Source organism: Nothoprocta perdicaria, unplaced genomic scaffold (assembly GCF_003342845.1).
Source record: "Nothoprocta perdicaria isolate Ctin4 unplaced genomic scaffold, notPer1 scaffold_8, whole genome shotgun sequence".
In the NCBI taxonomy this organism is placed as follows: Eukaryota; Metazoa; Chordata; class Aves; order Tinamiformes; family Tinamidae; genus Nothoprocta; species Nothoprocta perdicaria.
The window spans coordinates 8527147-8553980 of NW_020456087.1; the positions used below are offsets into that span (position 1 = coordinate 8527147).

At 44.6% G+C, this 26834-nt stretch overlaps 3 protein-coding genes across 3 annotated transcripts in view; 2 read left to right on the top strand and 1 right to left on the bottom strand.

The window, feature by feature from the left end:
- Positions 1–1816: 1816 nt before the first annotated feature.
- ZNF410 (zinc finger protein 410) lies at positions 1817–18088 on the top strand. The gene is made up of 10 exons (XM_026051820.1): positions 1817–1918; positions 2862–3052; positions 9817–9952; positions 10231–10464; positions 10763–10954; positions 11435–11594; positions 12612–12793; positions 15510–15599; positions 16779–16904; positions 17493–18088. The coding sequence occupies exons 2-10, from the start codon at positions 3020–3022 to the stop codon at positions 17675–17677; spliced, it is 1338 nt and encodes a 445-aa protein (XP_025907605.1). The 5' UTR covers positions 1817–1918; positions 2862–3019; the 3' UTR covers positions 17678–18088.
- A 1733-nt stretch (positions 18089–19821) lies between these two features.
- On the bottom strand, positions 19822–26077 carry FAM161B (FAM161B, centrosomal protein). The gene is made up of 7 exons (XM_026051886.1): positions 25480–26077; positions 24265–24602; positions 23752–23879; positions 23148–23315; positions 22561–22660; positions 21080–21210; positions 19822–20831 (listed from the first exon to the last, which is right to left on the bottom strand). Exons 1-7 carry the CDS (start codon positions 26054–26056, stop codon positions 20741–20743), a joined length of 1533 nt encoding a protein of 510 aa, XP_025907671.1. The 5' UTR covers positions 26057–26077; the 3' UTR covers positions 19822–20740.
- A 232-nt stretch (positions 26078–26309) lies between these two features.
- Positions 26310–26834, top strand: part of COQ6 (coenzyme Q6, monooxygenase) — an 8253-nt gene continuing 7728 nt past the window's right edge. Inside the window, exon 1 of the mRNA XM_026051856.1 lies at positions 26310–26340. Coding sequence (XP_025907641.1) covers positions 26310–26340 — 31 coding nt within the window. The remainder of the gene's footprint in view (positions 26341–26834) is intronic.

Here is a 26834-nt window from a genome sequence, read left to right on the forward strand (position 1 = left end):
ACCGCCCCGCTCCGGCGGGAACCGCCCCGCTCCGGCGCGCCGCGCTGCGGGAAAGCGAACCCGCCCTGTGGCCGCGCGGCCCCGCAGAGCGCCCCGCGGCGGGAAGGTGCCTCTGGCGGGCGGGAGCCGCGGCAAGATTCCCCAGCTCCCCCAAGCGCTGATGCCGCGAAGGCCGAGCGGCAGGGCGGGTTTAGTCTCGGTCGTTCGTGTGGGCYCCGTGAACTTGCTCTGAAGCCTTGCTGAAGTAAATACAACCCGGCACTGCCTACATCGACTTGCAGTACACGAGAGTTTACGTAACGGCGTGTGTTAGTTGAGAAATGGGAGTTTTCAGCGGCACGTATAGGCCTGTCTTCCCCAGTTTCCCTTGTCTCACAGCAGGCTTGAAAAAAAAATAGTATTGTTCTGTTTCTTGAAAGTGGCGGCTGAGGAATTGGATCTGGATCTGCTGTTCCTCCTTGATCAGCAATAAGCATTCCCAGGCAGCAGATGTCATTGGGAAAGTAACAGGGCCAGAAATTCCAACCTGGACAATCCCTGTCCTACCAGGGCCCAGCTCTGTTTCCCGATGTGCATCTGTATGGGTGACTCAGGGAAGAGGCACCCTGCTCCCATCACTGCAGATTGGCCTCTCCGAGTAGCCCTCAGCTCCTCGGGCAGGAAAGATGTGGGAGATGAAAGGGTCTGAGGCGGAGGCCGAGCTCAGCAAAGGAGAGGAAGTCACCTCCATATTTAACATCTGCTCAACAACTACATTGCCGGGCTCAGGGTGAGTCAAAGCACTTCTAAAATTACCAAGTACCTTTATCTGGACGCAATCTGTAATCAAGCTTTACAGCTCAGTGCCTGGGATTACTGAAGTGACACGAAGACAAAATCATTTGTGAAGTGACTAGATCTGCGTTTCCAGGTACTTCTCTCACGTTAGGCTGGATCAGCAGTTGTAGTGAGCTGGGATCGCGCTTCTCATGGTCGTTTTACTTATTTATTTTACTGAAGCACCAGGCTCTTAGCCTGCCATGAGTGGGACAGCTGGACAGTTAGAGGGGGGAAACCTGCCTCAGTATTTAAGCTTGCAAATCAAAATTTCCATACAGCCAAAAGGCCTGGAGGCCACAGAGAGACGGAAAGATTGGGAAGCTCCAGCCGCCGCGGGCAGGCAGAGGYGACGGTGGTTTCCTGGAGCGCAGCAGACCAGGCCCAGGCCGAGCCCAAGGAGCCGGGCTTTGCCGCGCAGTTCCGAAGCTGCAAACCAGCCGCAGCCCAGTTAAGCTTTACCAGAGCTGAGTCACTGGTTCAGCGGCAGGTGAAGCCGTGAAGGCCGCCGGTGCTGCCGTCCTCCCTGCCCACCTCGGCATGGCCGGATCCGGTACTGAGCCATCGCCAAGGCGGGTGGCAGCGGGAAGCTCAGCGCTTCCTGTGAGGCACGTGGCGTGCGGGCTTGGCTAACGTGACCCGCTTCCCTCTGCGGGCGGCGCGAGCTCAGCCGCTGCTCCGGGGCCTTTTGGAGCCAAACGGAACCGGGAGCTCAATACCGACGGGAAGCGAGTGCTTCTGCGTGCGCTGCAGGGAGCCGGCGCAACCCTTCCGCGAGGGTTTACACTGAGAAAAAGGCAAGCGGGCGTCGTCCGCGCGAGCAGCGCGCCGGCCCCGAGCGGCGGCCCCGCGGTAACCGCGGCCCCGGCTGTGGCGGGAGCCGCCCGCGGGGGCGGGGCCTGGGGCTGGGGGCGGGGCCTCCGGCGATGTCGCCCCGCCCCCGAGCACCGTCCCCGGGTCCGGAAGTGGGCGGCAACGGGCGGAAGGGGCGCTCCGCGCCGCGCTCACCATAGAGCGGGAGCCGGCGGGGCGCGCTCCCCACCTCTAGCTCTTGGCATTTCCGGTTCGATGCGCGTCATATCCGGGCGGCTCTGAGATGCCGGTAAGAACCGCGGGGGAGGGGGGGGGAGGTGCCCGGGCCGCCCCCCTCGGGACCCGCCGTCCCGCCGCGGGGCCGAGCGGGGAGCAGCGGCCCCCCGGGAGGCGAGGGGAGGGGCCGGCCCGCCCCTCGCGGCAGCGCCCGGTGGGGGAGGTGACCCAGGCCCGCGGCGGCGCCGGCCCCGCAGCGGGGCAGCTCCCCGCGCCGCGCTCCCGTTTCCCGCTGCGACCCCCGCCCCGTTGCCGGCTGCGCCGGCGGGGCNCCGCGCCGCGCTCCCGTTTCCCGCTGCGACCCCCGCCCCGTTGCCGGCTGCGCCGGCGGGGCTGCCGCGCTCGGCGCTGCGCGGCCGCGGAGCCGCCGCCGTTGGCCGAGCCAGGAGCCAGGYGCGGGCTGACCGAGCCTTGCGGCCCGAAAGCGTGAGGGACCATCCGGGGCGCCCGGGGGAATAACGCCTAAAGAGAGGCCGGGTGAGAGGTGCACGGGTAGCGTGAGCCCGCCTCGCTCGTCGAGAAACTTGTGACCGTCAGAAACCAGATGAACATCTTCGCGTAGAGAAAGCAGAGGTTCCTTCCTGACGGATTGTGCTCCCCCCTCCCAGCAGTTGGGGTAGTGCTGCTGTTGGGCAGGCTGCGGATTCAGCCTCCTCATCTCATGTGCTTTTCGTGTGGTTCTCAGCTGAAAACCACATAGGCTTTTCCAGAACAAACTTAACTGATAATTATATATTGCAAAGGAAAGTTGCAAAGTAATCTTTAAGAATGAATTTCACAGCATTAGGATGTTATTCTTTTGGCTTAGTGGTAATAAAAAGACAGAAATGTGGATAAGTAAGGCTTTTCTCTGTTTTTCAAGATATCTTTTAAGCTTATTTGCAGCGCCACCTGACATGCTTTCCCCCTAGTTTTCGGTTCCTGTTCTTTTATACCTATTTTTTTGTTTGTTTTAGGTTAAATCGAATGTTTGCCCAACACAGCTTCTTGCAGGAAGACCACCACACTGTTTCTCATTTAGGAAAATTGAGAATAAACAGGGAGTGTTGTTCTCTCTGAGTTCACAAAATTGTGCCTTGCTGAGGATAGCTGCAGAAATCGGAAACTTGAATCAATGTTATCGGATGAGTTAGAATCCAAACCTGAGGTGAGCAATTATGAAATTGGTTTGGTTTCCAGAAAAGTTCATTATCACCACTTTAAAAACAGTCAAACAAACAAAAATCTTTAATTGAGTATACTTAGTTTCCTGCCTAGATGTGAATTCCCAGARTGTGTTCAGTGTGACATCTTACAATGTTTTGATTCAAATGGTAAAAGATTAAAGGACACTGCAATTCTCCCTCCACCTTTTGAATTTCAGCCAGTACTTTTGCCCGTTTTGAGGTTACACTATTTTTTTTCTTTTCCTCCTACCCTCTTATGTTGTTTTTGTTAAAGGAATAAATAAGTTCTTATATTGACTACTTCTTTCCTTCAAATGAGATTGACAGTACTTGGTTTGGGGATTTGGGAATATTCTGTTGACCTCAGCGGGTTCTCACTTTAAAGTGCTGATACCTCTGTGGGAGTTGCCCGATGTGATGGGGTGCAGGGGCTGCCCGATTGCTCCCAGGCTCAATCAGGAGCAGAGCCCAAACTGCGGCGTGGATCTGGCTGCACATGTGAAGGGTCATGGTACCCTCTCAGCTGCCTGCAAATGTGTTAATGCAGATGGGAGCGTGGCACCTCCAGGGGTGAGCAAACTGTTCACGTGAAATACAAACAGTGCAAAAAGCCTTTTCCTGTTTACTGAACAAAGAAGGCTTAAATTTTGTGGAAAATGTGTGTGCACCTTAACTCACATGGAAATATTCACCGATCCCTTCAGGCTCTGCCACATCGGAAGTCCTTGTGGTATCTGTGCCCAGGCTCTTTAATCCTGTCTCTTGCCTAGGCCTTGGGGCTTTCCAGATTGGGGCTTTCTCCTCTTYATAGGCTGGTCTGACAAGAAATTTGCTAGTTGAATGCTTGCTTGTGTGGAAAATAGGAAGAGAGTTTAGGACACAAAAAAAGCACAAAAATATCTCGATCAGCAGCCTCATAATGTGTGACTGGCTTTTTCTCTCTCCCCTCCCCATTTTCTATGGTTGTTCCCTCAGCTGTGTCTCTCTTTCCTTTGACTCTTCCCCTAAACATCCCATGAGCTCTGCACATTCCTATAGTTCCCCTTGCATCCTAAATTAAGATCATTTTTTTTCCGGTGAGATCAGTTCTGGTAACTAGGGATAATCTTTTACTCTTCCTGGGTAATGATATTTCTAGTTGAGCCCCTTCAACGTGGCTCATTGCTCAGGGTCTCCAGATTTCTACTCTTTGTTGCTCAGACCCAACAACCCACAGTTTGCTACATTCAGCACTGTTSTGTCTTCATGTTTAATTCATGACTKCCTCCAACTCCTGCCTTTGTCTTTCATGCTGAATAGCCACTAAGCAGCTGTCTTTAATTGCTCTCCACTTAAAAATACTATACACAATCACCTGCTTCCCCTGGAATTTTACCTCTCAGAGGGCTGCAGTCCTGAAGCAGAGGACGCAGCAAAGCTGAGCGGTACCTTTGAGGGGAGTTTGACAGTCTAAATAAATTTTGTTTTGTTGACTCTCCTGTATTTTTTTTCCAGTCTGTATGTGACATAGATAAACTGATATTCTAAGGAGATGATTGTTATGCTGGTAATACTTGAGAGCTCAGGCAATTTGGTGATATGTTTGTTCTTAACAGAGCAGCCAAAGTCCTTCCAGACTATTCAGGAGGAGTAGCTGCAAGTTCATAGTTTCTGTGTAGGAGCTACTAATGGGGTAGTCTTGGTTGTGCTATAAGGAGCTCCTCTTTTTTGCTTGTCTTGTCTTTGGTGTGTCACAGCTAGYGCTGAATTTTGTCCCAGTTCTCAATGCCAGGGTAGAGCACTTTGTTGCTTAAGTGTGGGGGTGGGCAGATTGCCATAGATTATTTCTCATTACCAGTGGCTAGGATATTGAGAACACGTGTTCCTCAAATAGGAGCTTTAAGTTAGACACCCTCCCCCGCCTTTTTTATTTTTCTTGATTTGTTGAGTAAGGTATTTGTCTTATTTTCCCACAGCAGGGTTACCCTTCCTTCCCAGCAAATCCAGAGCAGAGATGAAACAGTTACTCAGCAGGAACAGGTCCCCTGCACAAGAGCTACAGTAGTTGCAGGGGCCTCCTTTCCCAAACAGCAGTTCAAGTTTCTGGTTATCTCTGAAAGACTATTGTGAGRTTATATCCCCAGATAAGCCATGGCAACGTAATATTCACACTCACCAGTGTTATTTGATGTCCCCTACATGTGCAAAAGGGTTTTGCTAAGAGCTAACTGCTTTTTAGAGGTAGAATATTAGGTTATTTTGATCAAGGCACTACGGCTGGACTGCAGAAGTTTTATTGCTGCTTTAACTGCTTTTTCCATGAGTAGCACCGACCTATGTGTAAGTGTTCAATATTTAAATGGAGTTGAATTCTCCTTTGCTTAGGAGTCGAAAAGCTGCTTGGAGGTGGTTTCTGTGGGCAGGTGTGACTGCTTTTTCTTCTGCATTTCCTGCCCCCAAAGCCGTCTTGCCTGCATTCCACAGGCACTGATAAGATCTGCACTTTGCATATTTTAAACCTTTAAGGTGATTTGTTACAATTGCAAATAATTCCAGCCATGCCCACTGCACAGGTGCACCACAGGGTGCTTTCTGTGTTCTGAATAGCTCCAGTACGATTAAAATAATCAAGTTAATCAAGTAAACTCCAGCTCTAGTCAATAAGTTGAATTTGGCTGTACAAAGGGTGATGGAGGAAGGTGTTTTAGGCTTTCCTTTTTCTCCYCACCAGCCATTTGTAGGGGGAGATCCTGAGTACATTCTCCAGAGATGCATGGGAGGAGGGCATCCCACTTCCCAGATGATAATCCTCCTACATCCACACTCTTTTGCTCCAACCCTCCCTTGTCCCTGATCCAGTAGATGTTATTTTGAGCTCTTTTCTTTAGTGGTTCACTGGTTAAACTTAGAACAGTTCTAATAGAATTGGAAAACATGGTCACTGCTGCCCTATGAGTCTCTTCTTGGCTCTTTTTTCCTCTCTCATGTCAAGGACAGTATCAGATTCTTGTTGGTGACGTGAGTAAGCTGCATTGCCTGCAGTGAGAGGCCCTGGGCTGTTCCTTGTTGGTGGCTGACATCTCGTCTATCTCCTGTAGCTCAATCGGGATGACAATTACTTCCTTAGTGACAAGAGCCAGGAAATATTTTACATTTTTAGTAGGTATGCCATTTACATTACTTACAGCATTTCCAAGGTTAAGTGGTGTTTCAGCAGAAGCAGTTTAAGGAAGGTGTTTTCAAGAAGCTGGAATGGCAGAACCCAGAAAGTCCAATTTCTCATAGGAACATAGAACTGCATTTGGTTCATTTTGTCCTTCCCCAAGTTCATAGATTGTCTATGTACAACTCGCATCTGGCCTGTAAAGGTTGAATCTCTGAATTGAAGAGGTCATTTGCAGTTCATCRATGTCAAAATTTGTTTAAATATATATATGTATTTTAATGCAGAGCTTGGCTGTAAAGCCACTTTAAAACTCATATCATTGCTTTTGTGTTTTTTTAATATTCTGTCAATTCAGCCCTAACTCTTCCCTTCAGGTGCCCCTAAGGCGCCCAAAGAGTTTGGTTACAAATTCTTGTATTTTGGGCACGTTTGCAGAAGCTTCAGTGCCCCCTTTGCATAAGGGTTGTACACTCAGAATCTTCCTCACTGCCCGTTTGGATCCTGTTTGTGATGCTGGATTTGTGTGCAGCATCCACAAGATCCCTGCTCTCCTGGTGCTCTAGATACGAAGCCACTGGACTGTTCCAGGTGCAGGCAGCAGCGATGCTGAACCTGAGCTGCAGAGATGTTTCCCTGCACACCCAGACAGCACAGACCCATCTGGGTATAAACATCTTAACACAGGCAGGAGGACAGTAGCTCTGCAGGCACCCACGTAAAACGTGGAGCCTGCAAGTGGCCCGAACCTGCTGCTCGCTCCGGGCCTTGAAGGTCCCTAGCACGTGTCACACGTGTGCCCGCACTCACCTCGTGTCCATACTCACCTTCATGGATCTTTCTGGCTTCATCCCCCCACCTTYCAGGCCCTGAGGTTTTTTAATCCAGTCTCTGGCCAGGATTTTGAGTCTTCCCAGGCTGTGATTTAATCCAATCGCAAACTAGTCCAATGTGACGTTTACTAACTGACCATAAGTATTGAGAAACTTTAGGAACGGTATTTAGCGAGAGGATGAGATGCACTGCAGTGCAGCCCATGCTGACCTTGCTAGCCCCTGCTCAGCCCCTTTTATCCCCCTCCTCCTGTTTGCTTTGGTTGTTCTGCCCTTGATCCCTCCCTTTCTCCTGCCTTTCATCCTTCCCCTAAACATGGGCTCAGTTTTTCATGTTCCCACCCACCGCCCCGTAAAGCAAAGCAACACATAGTACAATTTACCAAATCCCACAATTTTCCTCACGTTACCTTCTCAGTTTACTCTTTCCTATGAGACTCACCTGGTAACTGGTGCCAACGTTGTTTTCTTATCGTTTGCCAAGTTTATGGTTGAATCTCTTAGAGGTTTCGCTCAAGCTTTCTCTGTAAGGGCCATGCATCAGTGTCCCAGGAGTCCTGGTCTTTGTTGCTCTCCTATGGGCAGTTAGGGTCTGTGCATCTCTGTTTGTTACCTCTCCTGCTGCTTGTCTTTGTATTTTACACTGAATACCCAATTATCAAGTATCTTACAATTCCTTTTTGCTGTCAATTGCTAATAAGTTAGAAGAAACATAAACCACTCTACAGCTTTTGTAATGATTTTTCTTCCACTATCTGCAATTATTGTAGATGTTATACAGGTATTAAATGATATTGAACATGAAGGCAAGTTTCTGAAAGTACTTAGCTGTTGAGTCACGTAAAAAGTTATATTTTCATGTAATCATTTGATGTAGAGACAGGAGAGTATATTTGATGATTGGTTTAATTTATGGGAAGGATTTTTTTTATTATTATAGTTTTTAACAGTGATTCATGGCCTTTTATTTATTGCTGCTTCTTCTAGCCCCTTTGTGTCTTTATAGCTTGATATTGTTTTGCAAAGAAAATCAAAGGGCTGCCCTTTCTTTCCATGATCCTTTTGTGGCTGCTCCCTTTTGTWTTTCCCTCCTGGCTTAGTGCTGCTGTGTATTGATGGAGAGCTTGAAGCAAAACTTTCCTGTTGTAGGTCAAAAGTTTTGTTTAAAGCATTCTGTGTAAAAATAGAAGATAAAAGAATTTGTAAAACATATATATTAAATGGCTGAGCAGGCAGCTGTAGGGATCTCAGAGAGCACTTAAATGAAAGATAATTCAGTATTTCAGAAACATTTTGCTGTCTGCACGCTTTAAGTGATTCTTTCCAAAATTTAGGAATTCTTTAGGAATTCCCAAAATTATTGGGAATTCAAGATATCAAGGCATTAGCCAGAATTAAATTTTACACTGGCCTACCTGACTGATAGCTCTGTCTTTTGAACTGAATGAGCTGGGCATTTCTCACCTCCTGGGCCCATCAAGATGAGGGCTGATGCCTGTTTCTGTTCCCAGTAGTGAGGTTTATTTGACACCAGCAATTCTCAGCTGGACACACACACACACACACACACACACAGAGCACAGATGTAGCTCATGACAAACAGATTGAGAGAGGACTGCAGTTCTCTTTCCCACATAAACACAAAGAGCACCAATAGCTCCATCCTCTTGCTAAGAATTGCTGCTTAGAGAAAACCTCTTTCATGGATTTCTCCTGTATTTGGCCCTGGACCTCTCATCTTGCCAGCTTCTCTCACCTGATGTTTTTAGTAGCTTGCACACACAGGCTAGAGGGTACAGCAATGGTAGGCGATAGCTTGGGGTCAAGTTTAGTGAGAGGACGAGACAGATAGTGGAAATCTGTGCAGGACCTGGCAGATCAGTGAAAGAACTAGCCTTCTAGTAGGCWGCTTTTATTCCCCCTTCGTTTTTTTCCCTTGCTTGGTCTGTCACGGTGCCCCTTGATCCTTCCTTTTTCCCGCCTTTGGTCTTTCTGGTAAATAAACCGTAATCCCAAACAGTCCTAAAATCCTCTTGTTCAGTCCCCAAATTCCTCCCCAGGGAATGCATTCCAGAATAAGTCCTTTTTTTCCTTTAGGCTACAGTCCCACTTAGTTTGCATGGCCTTTGGGAGAGTTTCTTCTGCTGACTCCTCTTAGTGGGGGGTTCCACACCTACGACAATGGCCTCTGTTGTTCSCTTTGGATGGCTCCAGGAGTAGCTGATTGGGTTGAATGGGTTGTCTCCCTTCATCTGGTCATCCCCAACTTCTGATCATTATCTGCCTATTTTGAATAGCCATTAGTCTAGATTTACAACTAGGAACTAGCCTTTCTTTTCTTTTTAAGGCCAATTTTACTTCAGTTAGGTGTTGAAAGAACACAATGAGAATGTCTGAGTCAAAGGCTGAACATGGAAAACTTGTATTTGAAAGTTGAGAATATACTAAAGGATGGAAAACTTTTACTTTGAAGGTTAGAGCATAGTAACCAGGAATTAAAAACCAAAATCTAAGTTAGCTTTAGTGTTTAGTCCACMGTTATATAGAGCAGTTAAAGAAATGACAGATTTGTAAGTATTTCACAGATGACACATGCAAATGATATATTCTTGGCCCTTGATATAAGTTGAAAAGCTTTCATTGACTTCTGGATGTGTTAAGAGTATATTCTTTGTCTCTTACAARACAGTATGGACTGATGGGTGGGTTTAGTACTTTTTTATAAATGCCTTAGGTTACTCTTGAACTGATCTTCASTTTCTCTTTTCAGCTGCTGGTTCAGTTTGTTCAGAATACTTCTATTCCACTGGGACAAGGGCTGGTGGAGTCGGAACCAAAAGACATCACCTGCCTTTCTCTCCTCCCTGTCACTGAGACCTCAGAATGCAACAGGCTGATGTTGCCAGGTAAAATCCACGGAACAGATTTAGTGGTGGGTCCTGAGTGCGGCACTGCGGCACATGACGTCCTGCCGCTTCCTGATAAGACATTCCAGCCATGGAGGAAAAGGCTCAGGAGGATGACTGCAGCTTTTCTCATTTAATGATGAAGTTTGTCTAGATAAAAAAAATTCTTTCTTCTTCCTGTCTCATGTTCTAATTGCTTCCCCTAGAAAATTAACTTTGTGGGTATCTTTAAGTCACTGTATATTTCCTGTTTTCCCTGGTTTCACTTGCTTCACTAGGTGATGAAAGAGATCTTGCGTCTCCGAGTCACGCTAATTCTTCCAAAGATGTTTCGTCATCTGCTGTTTTGAGAAGTCTCCAGGTAAATGTGGGTCCTGATGGCGAGGAAACAAGGGCACAGAATGTACAGAAACCATCAGAGCTTCTGTCAACTTCAGAGACTTCCAGTTTATTGCAAGATCTCCAGCCCAGTGACAGCACTTCGTTTATTCTTCTCAACTTAACAAGAGCAGGTAATTCTCCTACTGTTTTTCATCTGGCTGGATATGTCTTAGACTACAGAATGCAGGAGGTGCAAGTACACCTTTGTTCCTGCTTGTTATGAAGGGGAAGGATCACAAGATTTGCTGGGTATTATTGGATATGTCAGGAGCATTTAACCATCAGCAGCTTCCTACAGGGCTAAGGTCGGTGTAGACTTTTTCAGTGCAGATACTACACGTGCACGAAGAACAGTAGCCTCTGGGAAGCAAAAGAAACTGCCCTCTGTTGCATTGCCCTTCTGTTCCATGAAGTTGTCTTCTTTTTTAGGGCTGGGGTCTCCAGCAGAACACTTGGTGTTTGTTCAAGATGAAGCAGAAGATTCTGGGAATGACTTTCTCTCTCACGACAGCACTGACAGCAGCACCCCGTGGTTCCTGCGAGTGCAAGAATTGGCCCATGACAGCTTAATTGCTGCCACGCGGGCGCAGCTCGCCAAGAATGCCAAAGCAAGCAATAATGGTAGGAGAGCTCCAGATTCTGTCTCAAAAGTTGAAACTTCTGTACAAGGACCCTAGTTTCAGCTACCACTGTTTGCTTGTTTGTAGAGTAGTCAATGTATTATGTAAAGCTGTTGTGAACTCAGCTCAGTAGTTTGAGGTTATCTGTGCTGGTTCTGTCTGTCTTATAATCTATTTTGATGTGGCCTCAAATGATCAATGACAGAGAACAATGCAGAACAATCACTTATATTTTTCTCTAATACACATGGACTCAGTTTTTCTCAGGAAGCAGCAATGTGGTGGGTCTGGAAAGGTTCATGAATGTGACTGTTCCCTTTTAAGGCCTGGTAGCAGCATGTAGGGCATGGTGAGCTCTTAGTAAGTAGAAGCTTATCTGCCTTACACACCTACATTTCATATGATGCCRTATTTATCTACTAGATTTGACACATTATAGTAATCTTTCTCCTTTTAAATCTTGGTGGRCTTTTTGTTCCAGGTGAAAATGTTCATCTTTGCTCAGGAGATGGGCAGCCAAAAGACTCTAGCCCCGTTCCTCATTTATCTCGTGTGGAAAGGAAGCTGAAGTGCACGGTTGAGGGCTGCGATCGGACGTTTGTGTGGCCAGCACACTTCAAATATCATCTGAAAACTCACCGGTGAGCACAAAGAGCTCTGTGTTCTTGTGAGTTTGCAAATGCAGCCCGTGTAGTTGGGATAGTATYGGTTTCCAGCATCAGCAAGCTGCAAAAACCTGACATTACTCTTAGAAATAGTAAGTCTGTTGCTTTCTATAATTCAGTCACGTTGAAACACCTTTTCAGGCTTTTCACAGGGTGTTGATTTAGATTATTAAGATTTAGATTATTTTGCAGACTTAGACATGTCTAATGATTTTAGACTGATTTTTAGACATGATTTTTTTTAGACATCTTCATGTCTAAAAAAAATTAGACAATGTCTAATTTAGATTATTTTTGCAAATGCTGGTTAATGCTAGATGTAGAACATTTCTATTTTAACAGGTGCTTAGTAAAGGTAATTAACTAYCACCATGTACATACACTACTTCTGTGGTACTGTGAACATTAGAATTTGTGGGATGATACTGTATTTTTATATATGCTTGAGCAAAGCTGTTTGTCCTAATAAAGGACCATAATCTCTTTTATCTGAAAAATCACTGGTCTTTAAGGTAAATTGTAGACAACTCCCTGCTCTCCACAAATGATCATTTGTTGAAAACTGTGAAGGACTCAAGAAATATGAGCCCAACGCCTTGCCACGAGGCAGGGTCAGCAAAAAACCACAGGTACTTTGTGTTACAGGCACAATCATTTTTGAACATCTAATTACTGAAATTCCACAATGTTCCTCTGTAATGTATTGCAGAGCTTTGCCAAATCTTTCTGGATAGGGAGTGGGCTGTCTAATAGAATAAGAAGTTTGATACATCTAATGACTTATTCCACTGGACGGCACAGACTGGCTATGTGGTAGTTCCTTAGGACAAATTTAGGTCCTTATTATGACTGAATCATTTCACTTTTGGATAGAATTGATTTCAATTAGTATGTTTTGKCTTTTTACTTGAACAAAAGCAAGAAAGTGGGTTCTTCATGGAAAAAGCACGTTTTAGTAGCTGCTTATGAAACAGCTGTTTTGTTGCTTTCCAGGAACGATCGCTCCTTCACCTGCCCGGCAGAAGGCTGTGGAAAAAGTTTTTATGTCTTACAGAGGCTGAAGGTGCACATGAGAACTCACAACGGTGAAAAGCCCTTCGTGTGCACGGAGCTGGGCTGTGGAAAGCAGTTCACAACAGCTGGAAACTTGAAGAATCACCTACGAATTCACACCGGTGTGTTTTAGACCTCACCTACTTGTGGTCTGCAGAGGTGGGGTGTTTACTGAGGGGAAAAAAAAAACACTTCAGCCTCAAACTGTGTGAATATTATGTTTATAAATCTCTAACCTTCATTAGCATCCATTTCCTATCAATTCACACTGATCTATCGGTGAAATTAGTCAGCTGTTTCCCCTTTTATTCTTCTATATAATGTCGTACGGGTTTTGCCCTTCAAGTACTGTGATGATGCCGTGTTCCGATTCTCAGATCCATGCTCTGAAGATTCTCTTCCCCTCTCCATCCTGGTGGTTTAATTGGGGGGTGGGGGAAGGTGGGGGGGAAGAGGGAGATAATTCCCAAGGGAATAGTAAGTGACCACCACTGTTGTAAGTATTTTCATAAGGAAGCTGTTTGAAATTCCTGAGAAGTACCGTAGCTTAGATCCATCTCCAGTGGAGAGTCTGGCTTCAACTCAGCCATAGCTGGGCTGACATCTCGCTGAGTCTTGGCTGCCTTGTGTTATTTATGCTGCTTGCAGAATGACTATATACAGGAAGTTTAGGGAGGTGAGGAAGAGTGGAATGAGTATAAAAACATATAGCAGTGAAGTCTAATAGGAAAAAAAAAMCCCGCAATGATTAGAAGACAGTATTTTGTCATGCAAACTTTTGCTTGGTGCTAATGTCGGTCAGGGGTGTTATATATGGTGGAGCCTCTGTACTTGAACTCATGGTCAGCTTTTTATATTAAATAAAACAAGAAGCTTTATTCCATAAAGCTGGTTTATGGAATGTTTTTTTATGCATGGTTTGTTTATGCTGCATTCTTTACAGAATTTCATCCTGCCTTGTCAATATTTGTTGACAACTCCACAGTCTTTTAAGTGTTTTTTATCCCAGAAAAGCATTTCAAAGAGGCACCCAAGTTCCAGCTGAAACAACAGCAATTTAATAGCTAACAAAGTTGACTATGAACATTCTTGGGAGTTTGCTTAGTTGTTTTAAGCCTCAGAGCTATCACAGCACTGCAATAAATGGTCCAGTTCAGGCCTCTGAGAACATTACTAGAGGGACCCCGGTAGCCCAGGAAGGTACCTTTGCACTACAGCTGRTTAAGATTTTCAAATAACCTGCTTGGCTACGAGAGCACAAGGCATCCCAAGTAAAATGAAATCTCACGTTATGTGGGCTGCTATCAGCTGTGTATGTTTTCTGTCTTATTTAACACTACCATATGCTATGTACTTTCTAGACATACATAGAGTATGGTTGCTCTTTTAAACAATTTGGCGTTTAGCTAGAGAACACATGGCTTGTGGGCAGATGTGGGAATGTAGTTAAAAATTATATCTGCCAATAGTAAATTTTTGCATGTATAGGTACAACAGCCATATTTTGTACTTGGATTTCTTCTGCACTTCAAGCTCCCAGCCACAACATGAGCAGAGCTGGCAGGCCCAGCTGATACATGTACAGCCCTCCGTGACAGAATATGGTCTGCAATGAATGGAGTTGTTGTTCCTGCTCGAGTTAAAAAATAACTTTCTAAATGRCACATTGATAATGAGTTTGATCAGACCAAAGCTGCCTGAAAACTGCAGCTCTGAATAGACTTGGAGTTTGCTAYAGATAGAACTGTGTGCTGGTATTTTTGTCCGTGCTAGTTTTTCCTTCCTTGGCCTTTCCTAAGTTTTAAATATTTATAGTAATCTAGAAGAATAAAAGTAGTATGCAGGATTCTGTTATTTCAGCTCTACACCACCAGGCACAACATGCTTCATTTATTCCTTTGCTTGTATCTGTTGAATGCTTTAGCAGATATGAAGCTGAGAAGTAAACTGCAGGGAGAGAAGACTTGCAAAGACAAAATCATAGTAAAAGCGACCTTAAGATTACTCCAAAAGAGCTGTACAGCTGGCAGACACAATAGGAGCAGCTAAAATGCCTTGCTGCTCTCCTGTGCAGTGTATCCAGCAGGACTTGCTGTTAAGTCCTGCTGATAAGGACTTGAGCTCACAGTGTTAAACACGGTGTGCCGAGCTCTTCAGTGAGATTTTGCAGGCTGCAGTTAGCTCGAGTTTTCTTTCAGGCTTAATTAAAAGGAGGATTAGAGCAGGATAATTAGGTCACATTGCACTGGTGTAGACATCTACCTGTTTATTATCACTTAGTTGAATACAAAACTAGCTGGGGAGGTACATAAAATAACACGTTTAGCCCTGTGAGGATAAATTGTCCCTTGGATTACTGTTCCTCTTCCAGGTCTTTGGGGGAGATCAGCTGGTTCAGAAATAAAGCGTACGGTCTGATCTGAAGGGAAATGGGGTGAATGGGGTTTCTGGCCCTTGAAGGCAAAAGGGGAAGAGTCCATGCGAGTGTGTGAGGCAGAGCTGTTTGTTAAGAGGCATATATAAATGGTATGTTGGATGCCTGGTACCTTTTTATTGCTGCCGGGGTATTTAGGTGCTTGGAAGAATCTGTTTTGAAATAGAGGTCCCTGGTTGCCTTTCAGGAATGATGACCTTTCCAAAAGAATTTCCACTATACCCTTGTGAAAGYTGCCAAAGAGGATGCTTTAAAAGCCTTAGGAATAGTACGTGTCGTTTTTGTTGAACCTTGATACGTGTAAGGCCAAAAGGAAGAACTGAATAGAGATCTTCTGTCTGCTCTGAGGCACTTGGATCCCAACTTAAGATCCAAAAGTCTAAGAATTTATTTTTCCCTTGTAGGGGAGAAACCATTTCTGTGTGAGGCACAGGGATGTGGTCGCTCCTTCGCTGAATACTCCAGCCTTCGAAAACATTTGGTTGTCCACTCAGGTAGGAGCCTTCGTATGACCTGCTAAGCCCTATCTGAGAGGAGGTCTTTACTGTAGAGCTTTGATTTGGCTTTTTCAGGGTATATTTCAAAAAATACTCTGTTTTCTACAGAATTTCTGGTCCTGTTGTTTCACCACTTCCTCTGTGGTGCCCGTGGCCTCTCATTTTTAGTCTTTGCTGGTCTTTCTGTAGCCTTTTTCTTCAAACATTGTTCTACATGTCATGATTCTAAATTCCAAATACAGTGATTTTTAACTTATTAAATATAGGATGTTTCTAAAATGTCCACAAGTTGTACACCTGTTTAATATCTTTTTTTTTATTTAAAATACTGAATTTAACACGTCATTACTCTCAAATGTTCCTGTTGAAATCCCTTATGAGTGAGTTTGTGCCGCAGACAGGGATTTCATTATATATGAAATACATATAAAATAGGCCAAAATATTAGATGGGAATTTCATAAGTGTGATATTTGTTCCAAAGGTTCGGCCTTACATTTTGATTGATCTGTCTCAATAGTCATCAGCACATAATAAATGTGCATTTTTTGGAGGGTGGAGGGAGATCGGTGCAAATAGTAACTTCTGGAACCACCCGAGTTCTCCATCCTTTTCTTTCCTGCCTCCTTGGCTTCCATGACATAAGTTTGCATTTACAGGCAGTGTCCTTGTTGTATTCAGAAAATCATTCACTGCTCTGTAAAATGAGAGTCTATTTACAGTGACCACTCATGGTTCAATCTCTACCTAGTAACATAAACACAAAGCTGCTTTGGGTGCATGTGACAGGAGGAGGTGCCCCCCTCTGCTCACTTGCTTGCAGCTGCTGTCTGGTTTAGGTGTGAGACCTCAATTTTTACCACGTTTCCTGAGTAAGAGATTCCATATAGCGAGTTTCTTCCATAAATCATATTTGAAGACTTTGTTATTCTTCAGCCTCGAGATTTCCAACAGTTGGTAATATTGGTATCTGAAACTGTTCTGGAAACTTATTTCTCTTTTTGAAACAAGAGTAATTCTCAGCTGATTTTTCACTGACGGTGTCAATGGCCTTTGCTATTTTATTATTATTATTTATACATTATTATTATTACAGTAATTTTATTACTGACTTTTGTGTTGATGAGGCTTTATTGCCAAACTGGTAATGCTTGGGATTGTTTTTTTCCCCTCCAAGGAGTGAAGCCCCATCAGTGCCAAATTTGTGGGAAGACGTTTTCCCAGAGTGGTAGCAGAAACGTGCACATGAGGAAGCACCATTCCCGGATCGGGACAGCTGGCAGCAGAGAGCGGGAACAGCCAGGTAAGCATGAGAAGGTCCCTTCAGTAGGGGGAAGAAGTGCAGCAGGGATGGTCCGAAAGAAGGGAAGACCTCTGTCCTGAAAACAAGAGAGTACAAGCTAGGGGAGGAATAACACATTTTTCCTCTTGGAGCTGAGAATGGATTGCCAGCAGGGAGAGATATTCTCCCCTTGTCCAAGTCGGAAAACAATATCCAAATACAGAAAAAATGCTGGTTTTTTTCTGTATATTCTCAAAGGCAGATAGGTTTATTCTTTTCAAAATTCACTTGTAACTGATGTCTTTTCTTTACATGGGATTTGTGCCCTTCATAATATATTCTTGTAAAAAGCCTGGTGTTTATGCTGTATGAATTGCTGGAAGAGAAGGCCAAGCTTGTGTGAAATTCTGCCAGACTAAGGCTCAAAAAATCCACACAGGAGTTAACACCCATTGAGGTGCCAAAGAGTACCCAAAGAGTAGCAGCAGCAGATAAAGGTGCTAAGGGAAGATGTCCAAGGGACTTGAAAAGGCGAACATCAGGGATTGCAGTAGATGATTTACTATCGTTACATGATAAAAATGTTATTTTACCCAATTTTCCCAATAGAGTCACTGATGGGGAGCAGTTTGCTGGAAGAATCTACAGTGCACAGTAAGAATCTCATCTCCATGAACTCTCAGCCTAGCCTCGGGGTTGAGTCTCTGCACTTGCCAGATACTGAGTCTATTATTGGAGTGGAGGAGGGTGAGACCAGCTGCTCTTTTTTCCGCCCTCTTATATGTGGTGACTGAAGTGGGATGGATTATTCCTCCTAGAGGCTCCTCATGTTGCGGTGGGATGAGTGAACGTTGCTTTTACTGTGCACAGCAGGGGTGGGTTGATGAAGAATGAATCATAAAACTGGAGTTGGAGAAGACCTCYTGGACCAAGTTTCTCTCTTGCAGAGCTTCAGGGGTGAAGTCTGCTGCTTAGGTGTCATTTAGCCCATGTTGTGGAGCCCCATTTCAAAACTGTTACTGCAATCCATTCTCTTTCAGCCCGCAGCATTTGTGTTGCTGGGGCACATAGGAGCCCCAGCTCAGGACCAGGACCTCATTGTGCTAGGCACTGTACAAACACTGAGTGTCTTGAGTAACAGGCCTTCCAACCTTTACCTTCAGAGACTATATTCTAATACATCTCACTGTCAGAAGCTGATTTAGTATCTAAAATAAATGTACTACTCAATATCATTTAATTACACTTGCTGTGGTTTTTTTTCCCCTGCTCTCCTCAGTCATTCTTCACACAGATTTGTTTGATGAATCAGTTTGTTCAAATTGCTCTACTTGTAGCTGCTTTGGATTTTTCTGAACTTGAAGGTTTTCTTCAGAATTAGGATTATTAAGAAAGCAAAATCTTGATAGAATCCTGTGTACCTACATTGACTCTTATGAGAAGAGGATGCTTTGAGTTTGTACTGATGCCCGGCTGGATGTAAAGATGCTGCTGCTGGTAAAGGTAATTTGGAGGTCCTGGCTCAACCACATGTCTGTGAATGGGGACCTGATGGGGTTTTGCCACCATCTAACCACTTGATCCTCCCTTAACAGGTTGGTGCTGAAGGGAGATCTCCATTTTTTTTTAACCACAGTAATTTTATAGATCAATTGAACAGGCTGTAATTCTTTCAGCTAAAAATAAGAAAATATTTCAGTATGATGCTAAATCTGAGAACAAAAGTGGAAAACCTTTGTTTTCATACCATTTTCTGAAGTATATTAAGAGAATAAAAATAAGAAATGTAGTCCTACTTTCAGAACAATATTTTGTTTAGTCAGATGATAGCAAGTTTTAATAACAGGGTTTGATTCTTTTACTTCAGATTTCAGTAATTTTAGTTTAGGTACCAATGCTAAAACTTGAGTTTATCTGTCATTGTTTAGGCAGGACACTGTAGTATTTGTAAAAGGTGCATAAGATACTATCATATATTAGTATCATATATTAAGTTAAAGCTCAATCCTTTATTCTTTCTTTCTTTGCACACGTGGAAAATCTTTTTTACAATGTCATCAAGTATTATTTTGAAAATTCGAAATCAATTTTAGCTGAGAACTTGCAGTTTGTGCATGCTGATTTAAAGTCCAAAAAGGGACAACTTTATAGAGGGGGAAAATGAGCTTAAGTTGAGTTTAAACTAATTCATTGTGGTATCAGCAGCTCATGATGGGATCTGCAGCAGTTTTGTTAATATTTGCTACTAAGCATTACGTTTGATGTGCCTTACAGATTTTGGCAAAAGCCACTGCCAGATTAAATAGCCCCTAGCTGAGTTTTCTTTTGGAATCTTTGTAGAAGATGGGACTGAGGGGAGAGGTAACAGTAGAAGAGATTAACCTGCCAGCAGGAGGTAAGAAGATCTTGGATTCTTTTGGACACAGTAGGTAGGCATAAGGTCTGGTTAAAACATCATCTGGATTCAGTAAAATAGCACAACAAGGCTGTTTTTGGAAATCTCAAAAGGCAGCAGTCTCATCAGATCAAAGCAAGTTTCCGACGTCTTCACAGAAATAGTCTTCAAGAGGCTGGTTGCGGCAATTCAGAACTGGAATTACAAACCTTAAAGGCTCCTCCCAAGCCCTTTGTAGTGCAGAAAAATTCAGGTTCTGCCTCAGCTTTGGCTCTGCTTTCTGCTTTCTTTCAACAGCAGGAATACCAACCAGCAGTTTAAAGCACAGTTTAACTGATAGCTGGTGCTTGTCATGCATACCCGATGCTTACAGTTTTTGACTTGTGTGGCACCAGTTTCTTAGTAGGTGTCATTTATCATTTGAGAACATGAAAACAGAGCCACTTTCCATTGAAGAAGGAAAGGATTCATAATGAAAATAGTACAGAAACATCAAATATCCATTTAAAAATCTTTTAATCTCCAAGCACTTTGATATCACAATACTCAGAAAACATCTCAGTAGTAGGAGCTTGTATTTTGGAGAATCTTATTAGTTGATACCAGGTAAGGGATGGTCTCTGTTACCTCAGCTATACCATTTAAGGGACTCCAGGCATCAGAGGGCAACACTATGACAGGTCMTACCTAATCTTGCATCCACCAAAGTGCATCTTTACTTGACCAGTACTAAAAGAATTAAGACAATAACAATCCAAACTGACACACCATTCAGTTACAACTACCTTCATATGTTTTAGCTTTTTTGTTTGTTTGTGTTTTCAGGTCAAATTAAAAACATGATAGGGATTTAAAACTGAGTTTTAAAAAGCAGAATAGGACAGATACATTAATATAAAAAGGACATTGTGCCTTCCTAGGAGGAGGAAGGGGTAGAACTGCCAATTAGTAAGTGGAGAGGTAACATGCCAGAGAAGAACTTCTCTCTGACTCTTGTTATGAGGTTAGCCTCATCCTGTTACTCTGTAGAAATATCTTGTTTGCATTTGTTCTAACATATACATGAGTAAACCAGGTTTTAGCACAGTGAAAGGAATTTTGGCCCTTCTCTAGGCTTCTGTGCATGACCACAAGGAGCTGATGATAGAGGGTGCATCTCTTCAGTTTTTAATATCTGCTTTACACAGAGCTAGTGCTTGAATGTTTTTAACTTTCCTTCCATTTCAGGCAGTCTCTTGAAAGCCAGGCAATAGCTCCCATGAGGATCCCTTGTGAGGGAGGCTGCTGAGTCAGCTGGGTTGCACAGGAAGTGCTCTAATGGAGAGTTAATTAAGTTCTTGCCTCTCACCATACAGCAATTCTTAGGTGTTGTCCTAGAACAGTATGTTCCTAAGGATTAACCTGAGAACCTTGACTTAAAAAAAATAACCAAGAGATGAGCAGTGGAGTCCTCTGCTAGGTCTTATGTTGGCATCTCCTTTCTTCTCTGTTCCTCTTGAAGCTCTCCTTCCTCTGCAGTACAGTTGTCCTCCTCGCTCGGAGGCTCTGGGACTCTGCAGAAAGAGCAAGTCTGAGCACTGGAAGTGCCCTGCATGTCCTTGCTTCCTGCTTTGTCCTGTGCGTAAGTTGGAGGCTTGCCTGACACGCACAGGAGTTAATGCAGAGAAGCCATTAGGCTTAATAAAATGAGCAGAGCTGGTTTAATTTTGCCCACACTAGATAATACAAACTGACATGCTTTTATAAAAAAAAAGAGAAAATGCTTCTATTCAAAGGCAAAAGAGTTGTACTGTGTTATTACCTGTGAATGTTAGAATCTTCTTCCAGAAAGTCAGGGGCAGCTTTTCCTTTCTTCCTTATGAATTCTTCGCTTAGCCCCAGCTGCTGCAGGGTCTGTCTGTAGTGCCGCTCTGCCTCTTGACGAGCACCGTGCTATGGAGTTGAAACTTGAACAGTGAGCACGTGGAACTGGGCTTCCACACACTGCTCAGGCTTTAAATTCATGGCTGATACTCCTAATGAGAAGAACAGGGCAACAAGGCCCCTATCCAGTATTACTGTCATCCCTGGAGCTCAGTACCAACATTTCCTACTGGGAAACTGTATTTTACAGCTTGCTCAAAGCAGGAGATCACCTCTGCTTCWGCTCTTTTACTCTGCCTTCTGTTCCCCTTCCCCTGCCTTTAATACACCTCAGTCTTAACAGACTAGTGCACTAGTCAGACTAGTGCACAGACTAGTCATGCCTGAGTCCTGACTCTGACACTAACTGAAGATATGTGGGKGAAAAAAGGGGGTTGTGAGGAATGAGGGAAGCTCTATCAACTGCAACCTGTAAGCTCTGACCACAGCGGAGCTCCACAAACTGAGCTTGCGAAGAGCTTCAAATTGGCTCATCCTCAGAAACTAAAAAAGGGGCATCTTAGTTCCTTACTGGCTTGTAAATGTTGTCTGACCGGTTACAGTTTTCCAGAGGTCTGGCCAATTCCAAAACATTAAGGTGTATATGGAAGGATAGAAGCCTCCTTTCAAGTTGAGTGAATGCTATTGATACTGGTTAATTTTTACCAAACCAGCAACCATAAATATAAAAATTTATCACACAAGATTTTTCTGCATCAGTTAACATCCGGATATCTCAGTTGTGAACTCTTAAATCAGCATATAGCTATATATTGGAAAGGAAAGCTGAGAGAAAAAAAAATACTTTCTACAGAGTAAGGTTTGTATCTAAGTTTCTAGGATAATATAGATAAGCAAAGGGTACTGTGTTAAGGATGAGCTGTGCTGRACATAACCACAGACTGCAGGGCTTGCAGGTGATAAAAGTGACTTAACCATCACTGATGTTGTTTTCAAGTAGCACTAGAGATAGGAGGAAAAAATGCTCACTGGAAAAGATTTAAGAAAATAAAGTGTCTAGACTATAAACTATTGCACTCATGCCAGAATCAGGTATTGATACAATACCTGGAATGTTAAAGCCTTAATTTTAAATAAAGCCCTATATTTTTATTGCTATATGTTTTGCAATTGGAAGTTGCAGTTGTACTGGAAAGCCCTACAACCRTGAAAAAACGGAGTGGTTTTCAAGGAATGGGAAGGAATTTTAAAAACACTCAGCTGGCTTTTCCATGCGTTAATTGGAGTGTATTTAGCGACTACACAAACATTTATATTTCATTTTCAAAGATTAACCTGACACTATATTTTTCTAAAGCCTGTCTTAAGTAAAAGACAATGTATTCTGTTGTCCAGCAACTGTGGAACTTTAGCAGTTACCTTGGTGACCTGTTCAAAAAGGTATGGTCTGTTCTTGACTCGCAGCTGCATTTCTTCCAGCTCCTTTCTATATTCCTTTGTTCTTTCAGTGATATTTTGCCTGAAACAGAAAGGTTCCCCGTCTAACAGAATTCCCTCTAACTGATCAGGAACCAGGAGTTCTCAATAACTATTTTTTTGTCCTTTAAACTTCTCTGGTAATTGTCTGGATTCTGAATGCTGCCCAAACCCCTCTATTTCTAGCAAGTTATGCTGCCAAGTTATGTATCCCTAGCAAAACTTTACTACTAGAGGGTGAGCAGAGAACCTGTATTTATATTTTCACAAAACCTCATCTTATATGTTTTCCCAAATGACACATTTCTCTTGTAGAAAATTATTTCTACAAATGCTAACTTAGAAGAAACTATTCCATTTGGAAAGAGTAGCGCTGGTCTGCCAAGAAATGYGATTAAATGTGAAATGGTTATGGTAGCCAAAAAAAATAGGTTGGGAAAGTAGGCTCTTAGGCCAAATACTTCTTAAAGAATTATCTGATGAGCCTCAGTTATTGCAGCAGTTATCTATGTGTAGAACAGTGTACTCACCAGTTCTGTTTTGCCTTCTCTTTTTGTGCTTCCTCCAAACTTGCATGCGGATCCAGGGCTTTTGCTCGGCTATTCACAGACTTATGGAGAGCTTGGCACTTCTTTTTGTGTTTCTCCAGCCAATTATTTCCTTCTTTGTCCCTCTCCTTTTTGTTGTCTTGGGAATATCTAAACAGATGATAACTCGTAATGAGATAAAAAGTTCACTGCAGAGCACCAGACCACGCGCTGGCTGGGAATTGCACTTTTGTAATGTGGAGTGGAGAAAAGCAGCTTCAGACAGACAAGGATGCAGTTCCGGAAGAGCTGCGGAGCAGGGCAAGAACCAGCAGGGAAAGATCACCAGCTATRGCCAGAAACAGTTAGAAAGGGTTAACAGGTGCTTGACACAAGCGAATGTACCTATAAAACACAGCCTGGTGATACAAAAGAATGAGACAGGAAAGCTAAAGGTGGAAATGCCTTTTTTTTTCCTCCAGTAAACACTACACATTTAAAATATTGGAAAGGTAGCTAACATGAAGACAGCAAGCTTTATTTTATTTTCCCCTCCATTTTTGTTACTAGTTGGGRTAAGGCCTTGTAGACAAACTTTTCTACTTACCTAATAGCAGATTCTCTTTTTCTTGTGGCATCTGTAATATGCACCGGAAGGGTATTGGAAGAGAGAGAGGAAACTCCAGTCAGGGAATGACTTTTCTGCATGGAAACGTTGGAAAGTTGCTGCGAGCCCTGAGAGAAATGGATTTGGACTTAGTGTGGTTTTTTTAAAGTACAGAATCTCCTGTTCTTTGCCTACTAAAGAGAGCAGCTGAGACTCATGGGCAATCCACCCATTCTTCTGTCTTCCAGCAGTAGGGATTAACATGGGGATGGGGTCACAGAAGCAACAAGCAAGGAGACTTGATGAGGAACACAGAAGGAGGGGCTGAACCTTAACTGCCATAGCTCATTTCTTTGTGTAAAATTTTTTGGCTGGTTTGTCCTAGAATTCTGTATAGCCCTAGAGGTCCCACTAAAGAATATTAATCATCCATGGGGGGAAAAAAAGAAAAAAAAAAGCTATAAATTTATGAACTGGCTGTTTGGGTTGAACAGCACCGCGCCGGTGTCTCACCTTTGTCCTTTCATTAGCCTGCCTCTGCCTGCAGCGGAGATTGGACGTCCGCAGTTTAAAGGGCTTAGTACGAGTTGCCTCTTTGGTTTCACATCTCCTTATTGCATCCCGCTGAAAGGCCCGGTAAAGCCCTTCAAAGTCGGGCACTGTCGGGTTAATCCTTGGTTTGAAGCTGAAGCTCTTGTCCTGCAGGAAGCCGAGCCGCTCTTGCTTAGTTCTGGTGGCCGTTCGGGAGCGAGGTTCCCTCCTACAGTTATTAGGATCAATGGGAGCTACGGAGCTTTCTAGCAAGTCCTTGGCTCTCATCTGAATGCGGATTTCTCTGAGGAGTTCAGCTTCTAATGGATAAAATCAAAGCAATGAGAGGAAGAGGATGAGCAGAATAAAAGGGTATGAAACTGCCCGTGCACAACTCTAACCAACATCCCCCTTTATTTTTTCTCTTATGATGGGAGCTGCTAGCATAGCAGACCAGACATCTTGTRTTCTCCTTCCACACTTTCCCTGTCCCACCTCACTCACCAGAAAAACAAATCCCTACCAAAAATCCCTACAACTGGGTTGTGTCTCTTCCCTCAGCCAATAATCCCTAGGAAAGTCTCTCCCTCATGTTAGGATAAGATCCTGAGCAGACGTTCTTCACATAGGCCTCTTCTCTAGGAGTACCACATAACGCTGGCCTTGTCTTGCAAAAATGTTGTGACCATATATATATGGTCACCTTTATCAGCACATATAATGGCTGGTGACTTTCCTACGTAGTATCCAGCAGTGCTTATCTGTGTTGAAGTAAGTAGGATGTGGAGGATGGATCCTGTCTTGTAATTCTGTGTCAGATTTTTCAGAGAAGGAATGTCCCTGAGATATAGTGTAAAACTATGTCCTGCCCTGCACTGCACTATAAACAATAATGTTTATAAACTGTCTACAAAATGTCTATAAAATGTCTACAAAATATAGACAAACATTTGCTATTTTTTGCTTTTAGAAAAAAAAAATACATATACTACTGTTAAGAGAATGAGGCTRTTCTTAGGTGTGTTGCAGTGAGGAACGAGATGCTCCTTGTGCCTCACTTGGCATGCAGCAGGGGTGGAAAGGAGCAGGGACGCAGAGGAGCAGCCCAGAGGCGTAGTGATGCCGGCCATGAGCCGCGAGCGTCGCAGCCCAGCCCCGAGGCCCGGCGCTCCTCACAGCAGCAGCCCTGGCTTTTACCTTTGAGTTTATCTCCAAGAGGAGGGCCGTACGTGGACTTGGGGACTTCTCTAGTGACTTGCTTGTGCTTGGAGCTCTCCTTTGGGCTTGCTGCTGCCAGGAACTTCTGTCGGATCGCCTCCTTCTTCCTCTCCTCCTTCTCCAGGAAGCTGAAGGGCCGCAGACTGGAGAGCAGCAGCTCCTTTCTCTTCTGCGTGGCGATTTGCCTGCGAATCTCATTCCGGGCCATTATCTCGTGGTAGAGAGGCAGGAACACGTGGGCAGGCACAGGCTGCGCCCGGAACCGCTTCTGGCATTCTGCTTCGTCCTGGCTTGGCCTTTTGTGCCGCTCTCTGTCTAGTTCCAGCAGCGCCAGGGTCCTGAGGAGCTGGGCCTTGCTGCGGGCCTCGCGCAGGGTCATTGCGAAGGGCCGCGGGACGGTGCCGGAGCGGAGCCAGGGAGCCGAGGCGCTCTTGGGCTTCCCGCGGGATTTCGGGAGCGAGGGAGTCCTCTGCTCATCCCAAGCGCTGTCCAGTGAGAGGTCAGTCAGAGAACTGGACTGTCTTTTGTTACCAAATGTATGACTGGAAAAAGACATTTTCAATGGGAAATAAGGAAAATTATTAGAAGTGGGAATGAAAAGATGGGAGACCATGGAATAAGAGAAAGATTTCCTGCAGGCTTGGATGTGAAAACGCAGMCCTAGGCCTTGCTGCTCTCCACCGGTTTTACTTTGCTACCCAGTCTGCGGGCATAGCTTCCACTCTCCTGTTTCCCGCGTGTAAAATAGCCCGTAGGCCTACTGAGCATTGGAATGCTTCTCGTTATGCTGACACTGTTCAGTTGCCAGAATGGTCACAAGCAAAACAGACAATTCCAGCTGTGAGGGTGTCTTGACTAAGAGCCAGTCAACATGAAAAAGGGCAAGGAGCAGGAGAGACGATAAATGCAACGCACGGAAGCAGAGACGCCAGGGAAGAGCAGCGAAGGGAGGCAGTAACAAGGACASACAGTCCCAAGACACCGATGGAAGGGCCACGACAGGGAATCGGCCACTTAAGCGCAGCTTTGAAGAGCCTCTGCGAGGAACCTGGTCGCTGATGAGATTATCATGTAATTGGGGAAAAGTGGAAATCACGACTCACTGAAATGACGGAGCTTCTTACGTGAGACCGAGGTTTGGGATGGGACTTGGGAAGAATCCCGTGCAAGGCGCGGGAGGGACCAAGGCGGCCCCGGCGGAGCAGAGGGAGAGGGAGGGGCAGGGATGGAGGGGCTGATGGAGCGGGAAGCGGCTCCCGCGCGGCGCGGCGCTCCTGGAGCTCCGCTGCGCCCGCGGCGCGGCGCGGCCCGCCCTACCTGTGCGCGCGGCGCGG

Bases quoted from the DNA above. Each gene is read 5' to 3' on its own strand.
- FAM161B (XM_026051886.1), bottom strand. From the start codon at position 26,056: ATGTCTTTTTCCAGTCATACATTTGGTAACAAAAGACAGTCCAGTTCT. The intron at 24,603-25,479 runs GTAAAAGCCAGG...TTTATCCATTAG, and splicing joins TCTTGGAGATAAACTCAAAG to AAGCTGAACTCCTCAGAGAA. The intron at 23,316-23,751 runs GTAAGTAGAAAA...TCATCTGTTTAG, and splicing joins AAAAGAGAATCTGCTATTAG to ATATTCCCAAGACAACAAAA.
- ZNF410 (XM_026051820.1), top strand. From the start codon at position 3,020: ATGTTATCGGATGAGTTAGAATCCAAACCTGAG. The intron at 12,794-15,509 runs GTGTGTTTTAGA...TTTCCCTTGTAG, and splicing joins TCACCTACGAATTCACACCG to GGGAGAAACCATTTCTGTGT. The intron at 16,905-17,492 runs GTAAGCATGAGA...TTTTCCCAATAG, and splicing joins CAGAGAGCGGGAACAGCCAG to AGTCACTGATGGGGAGCAGT.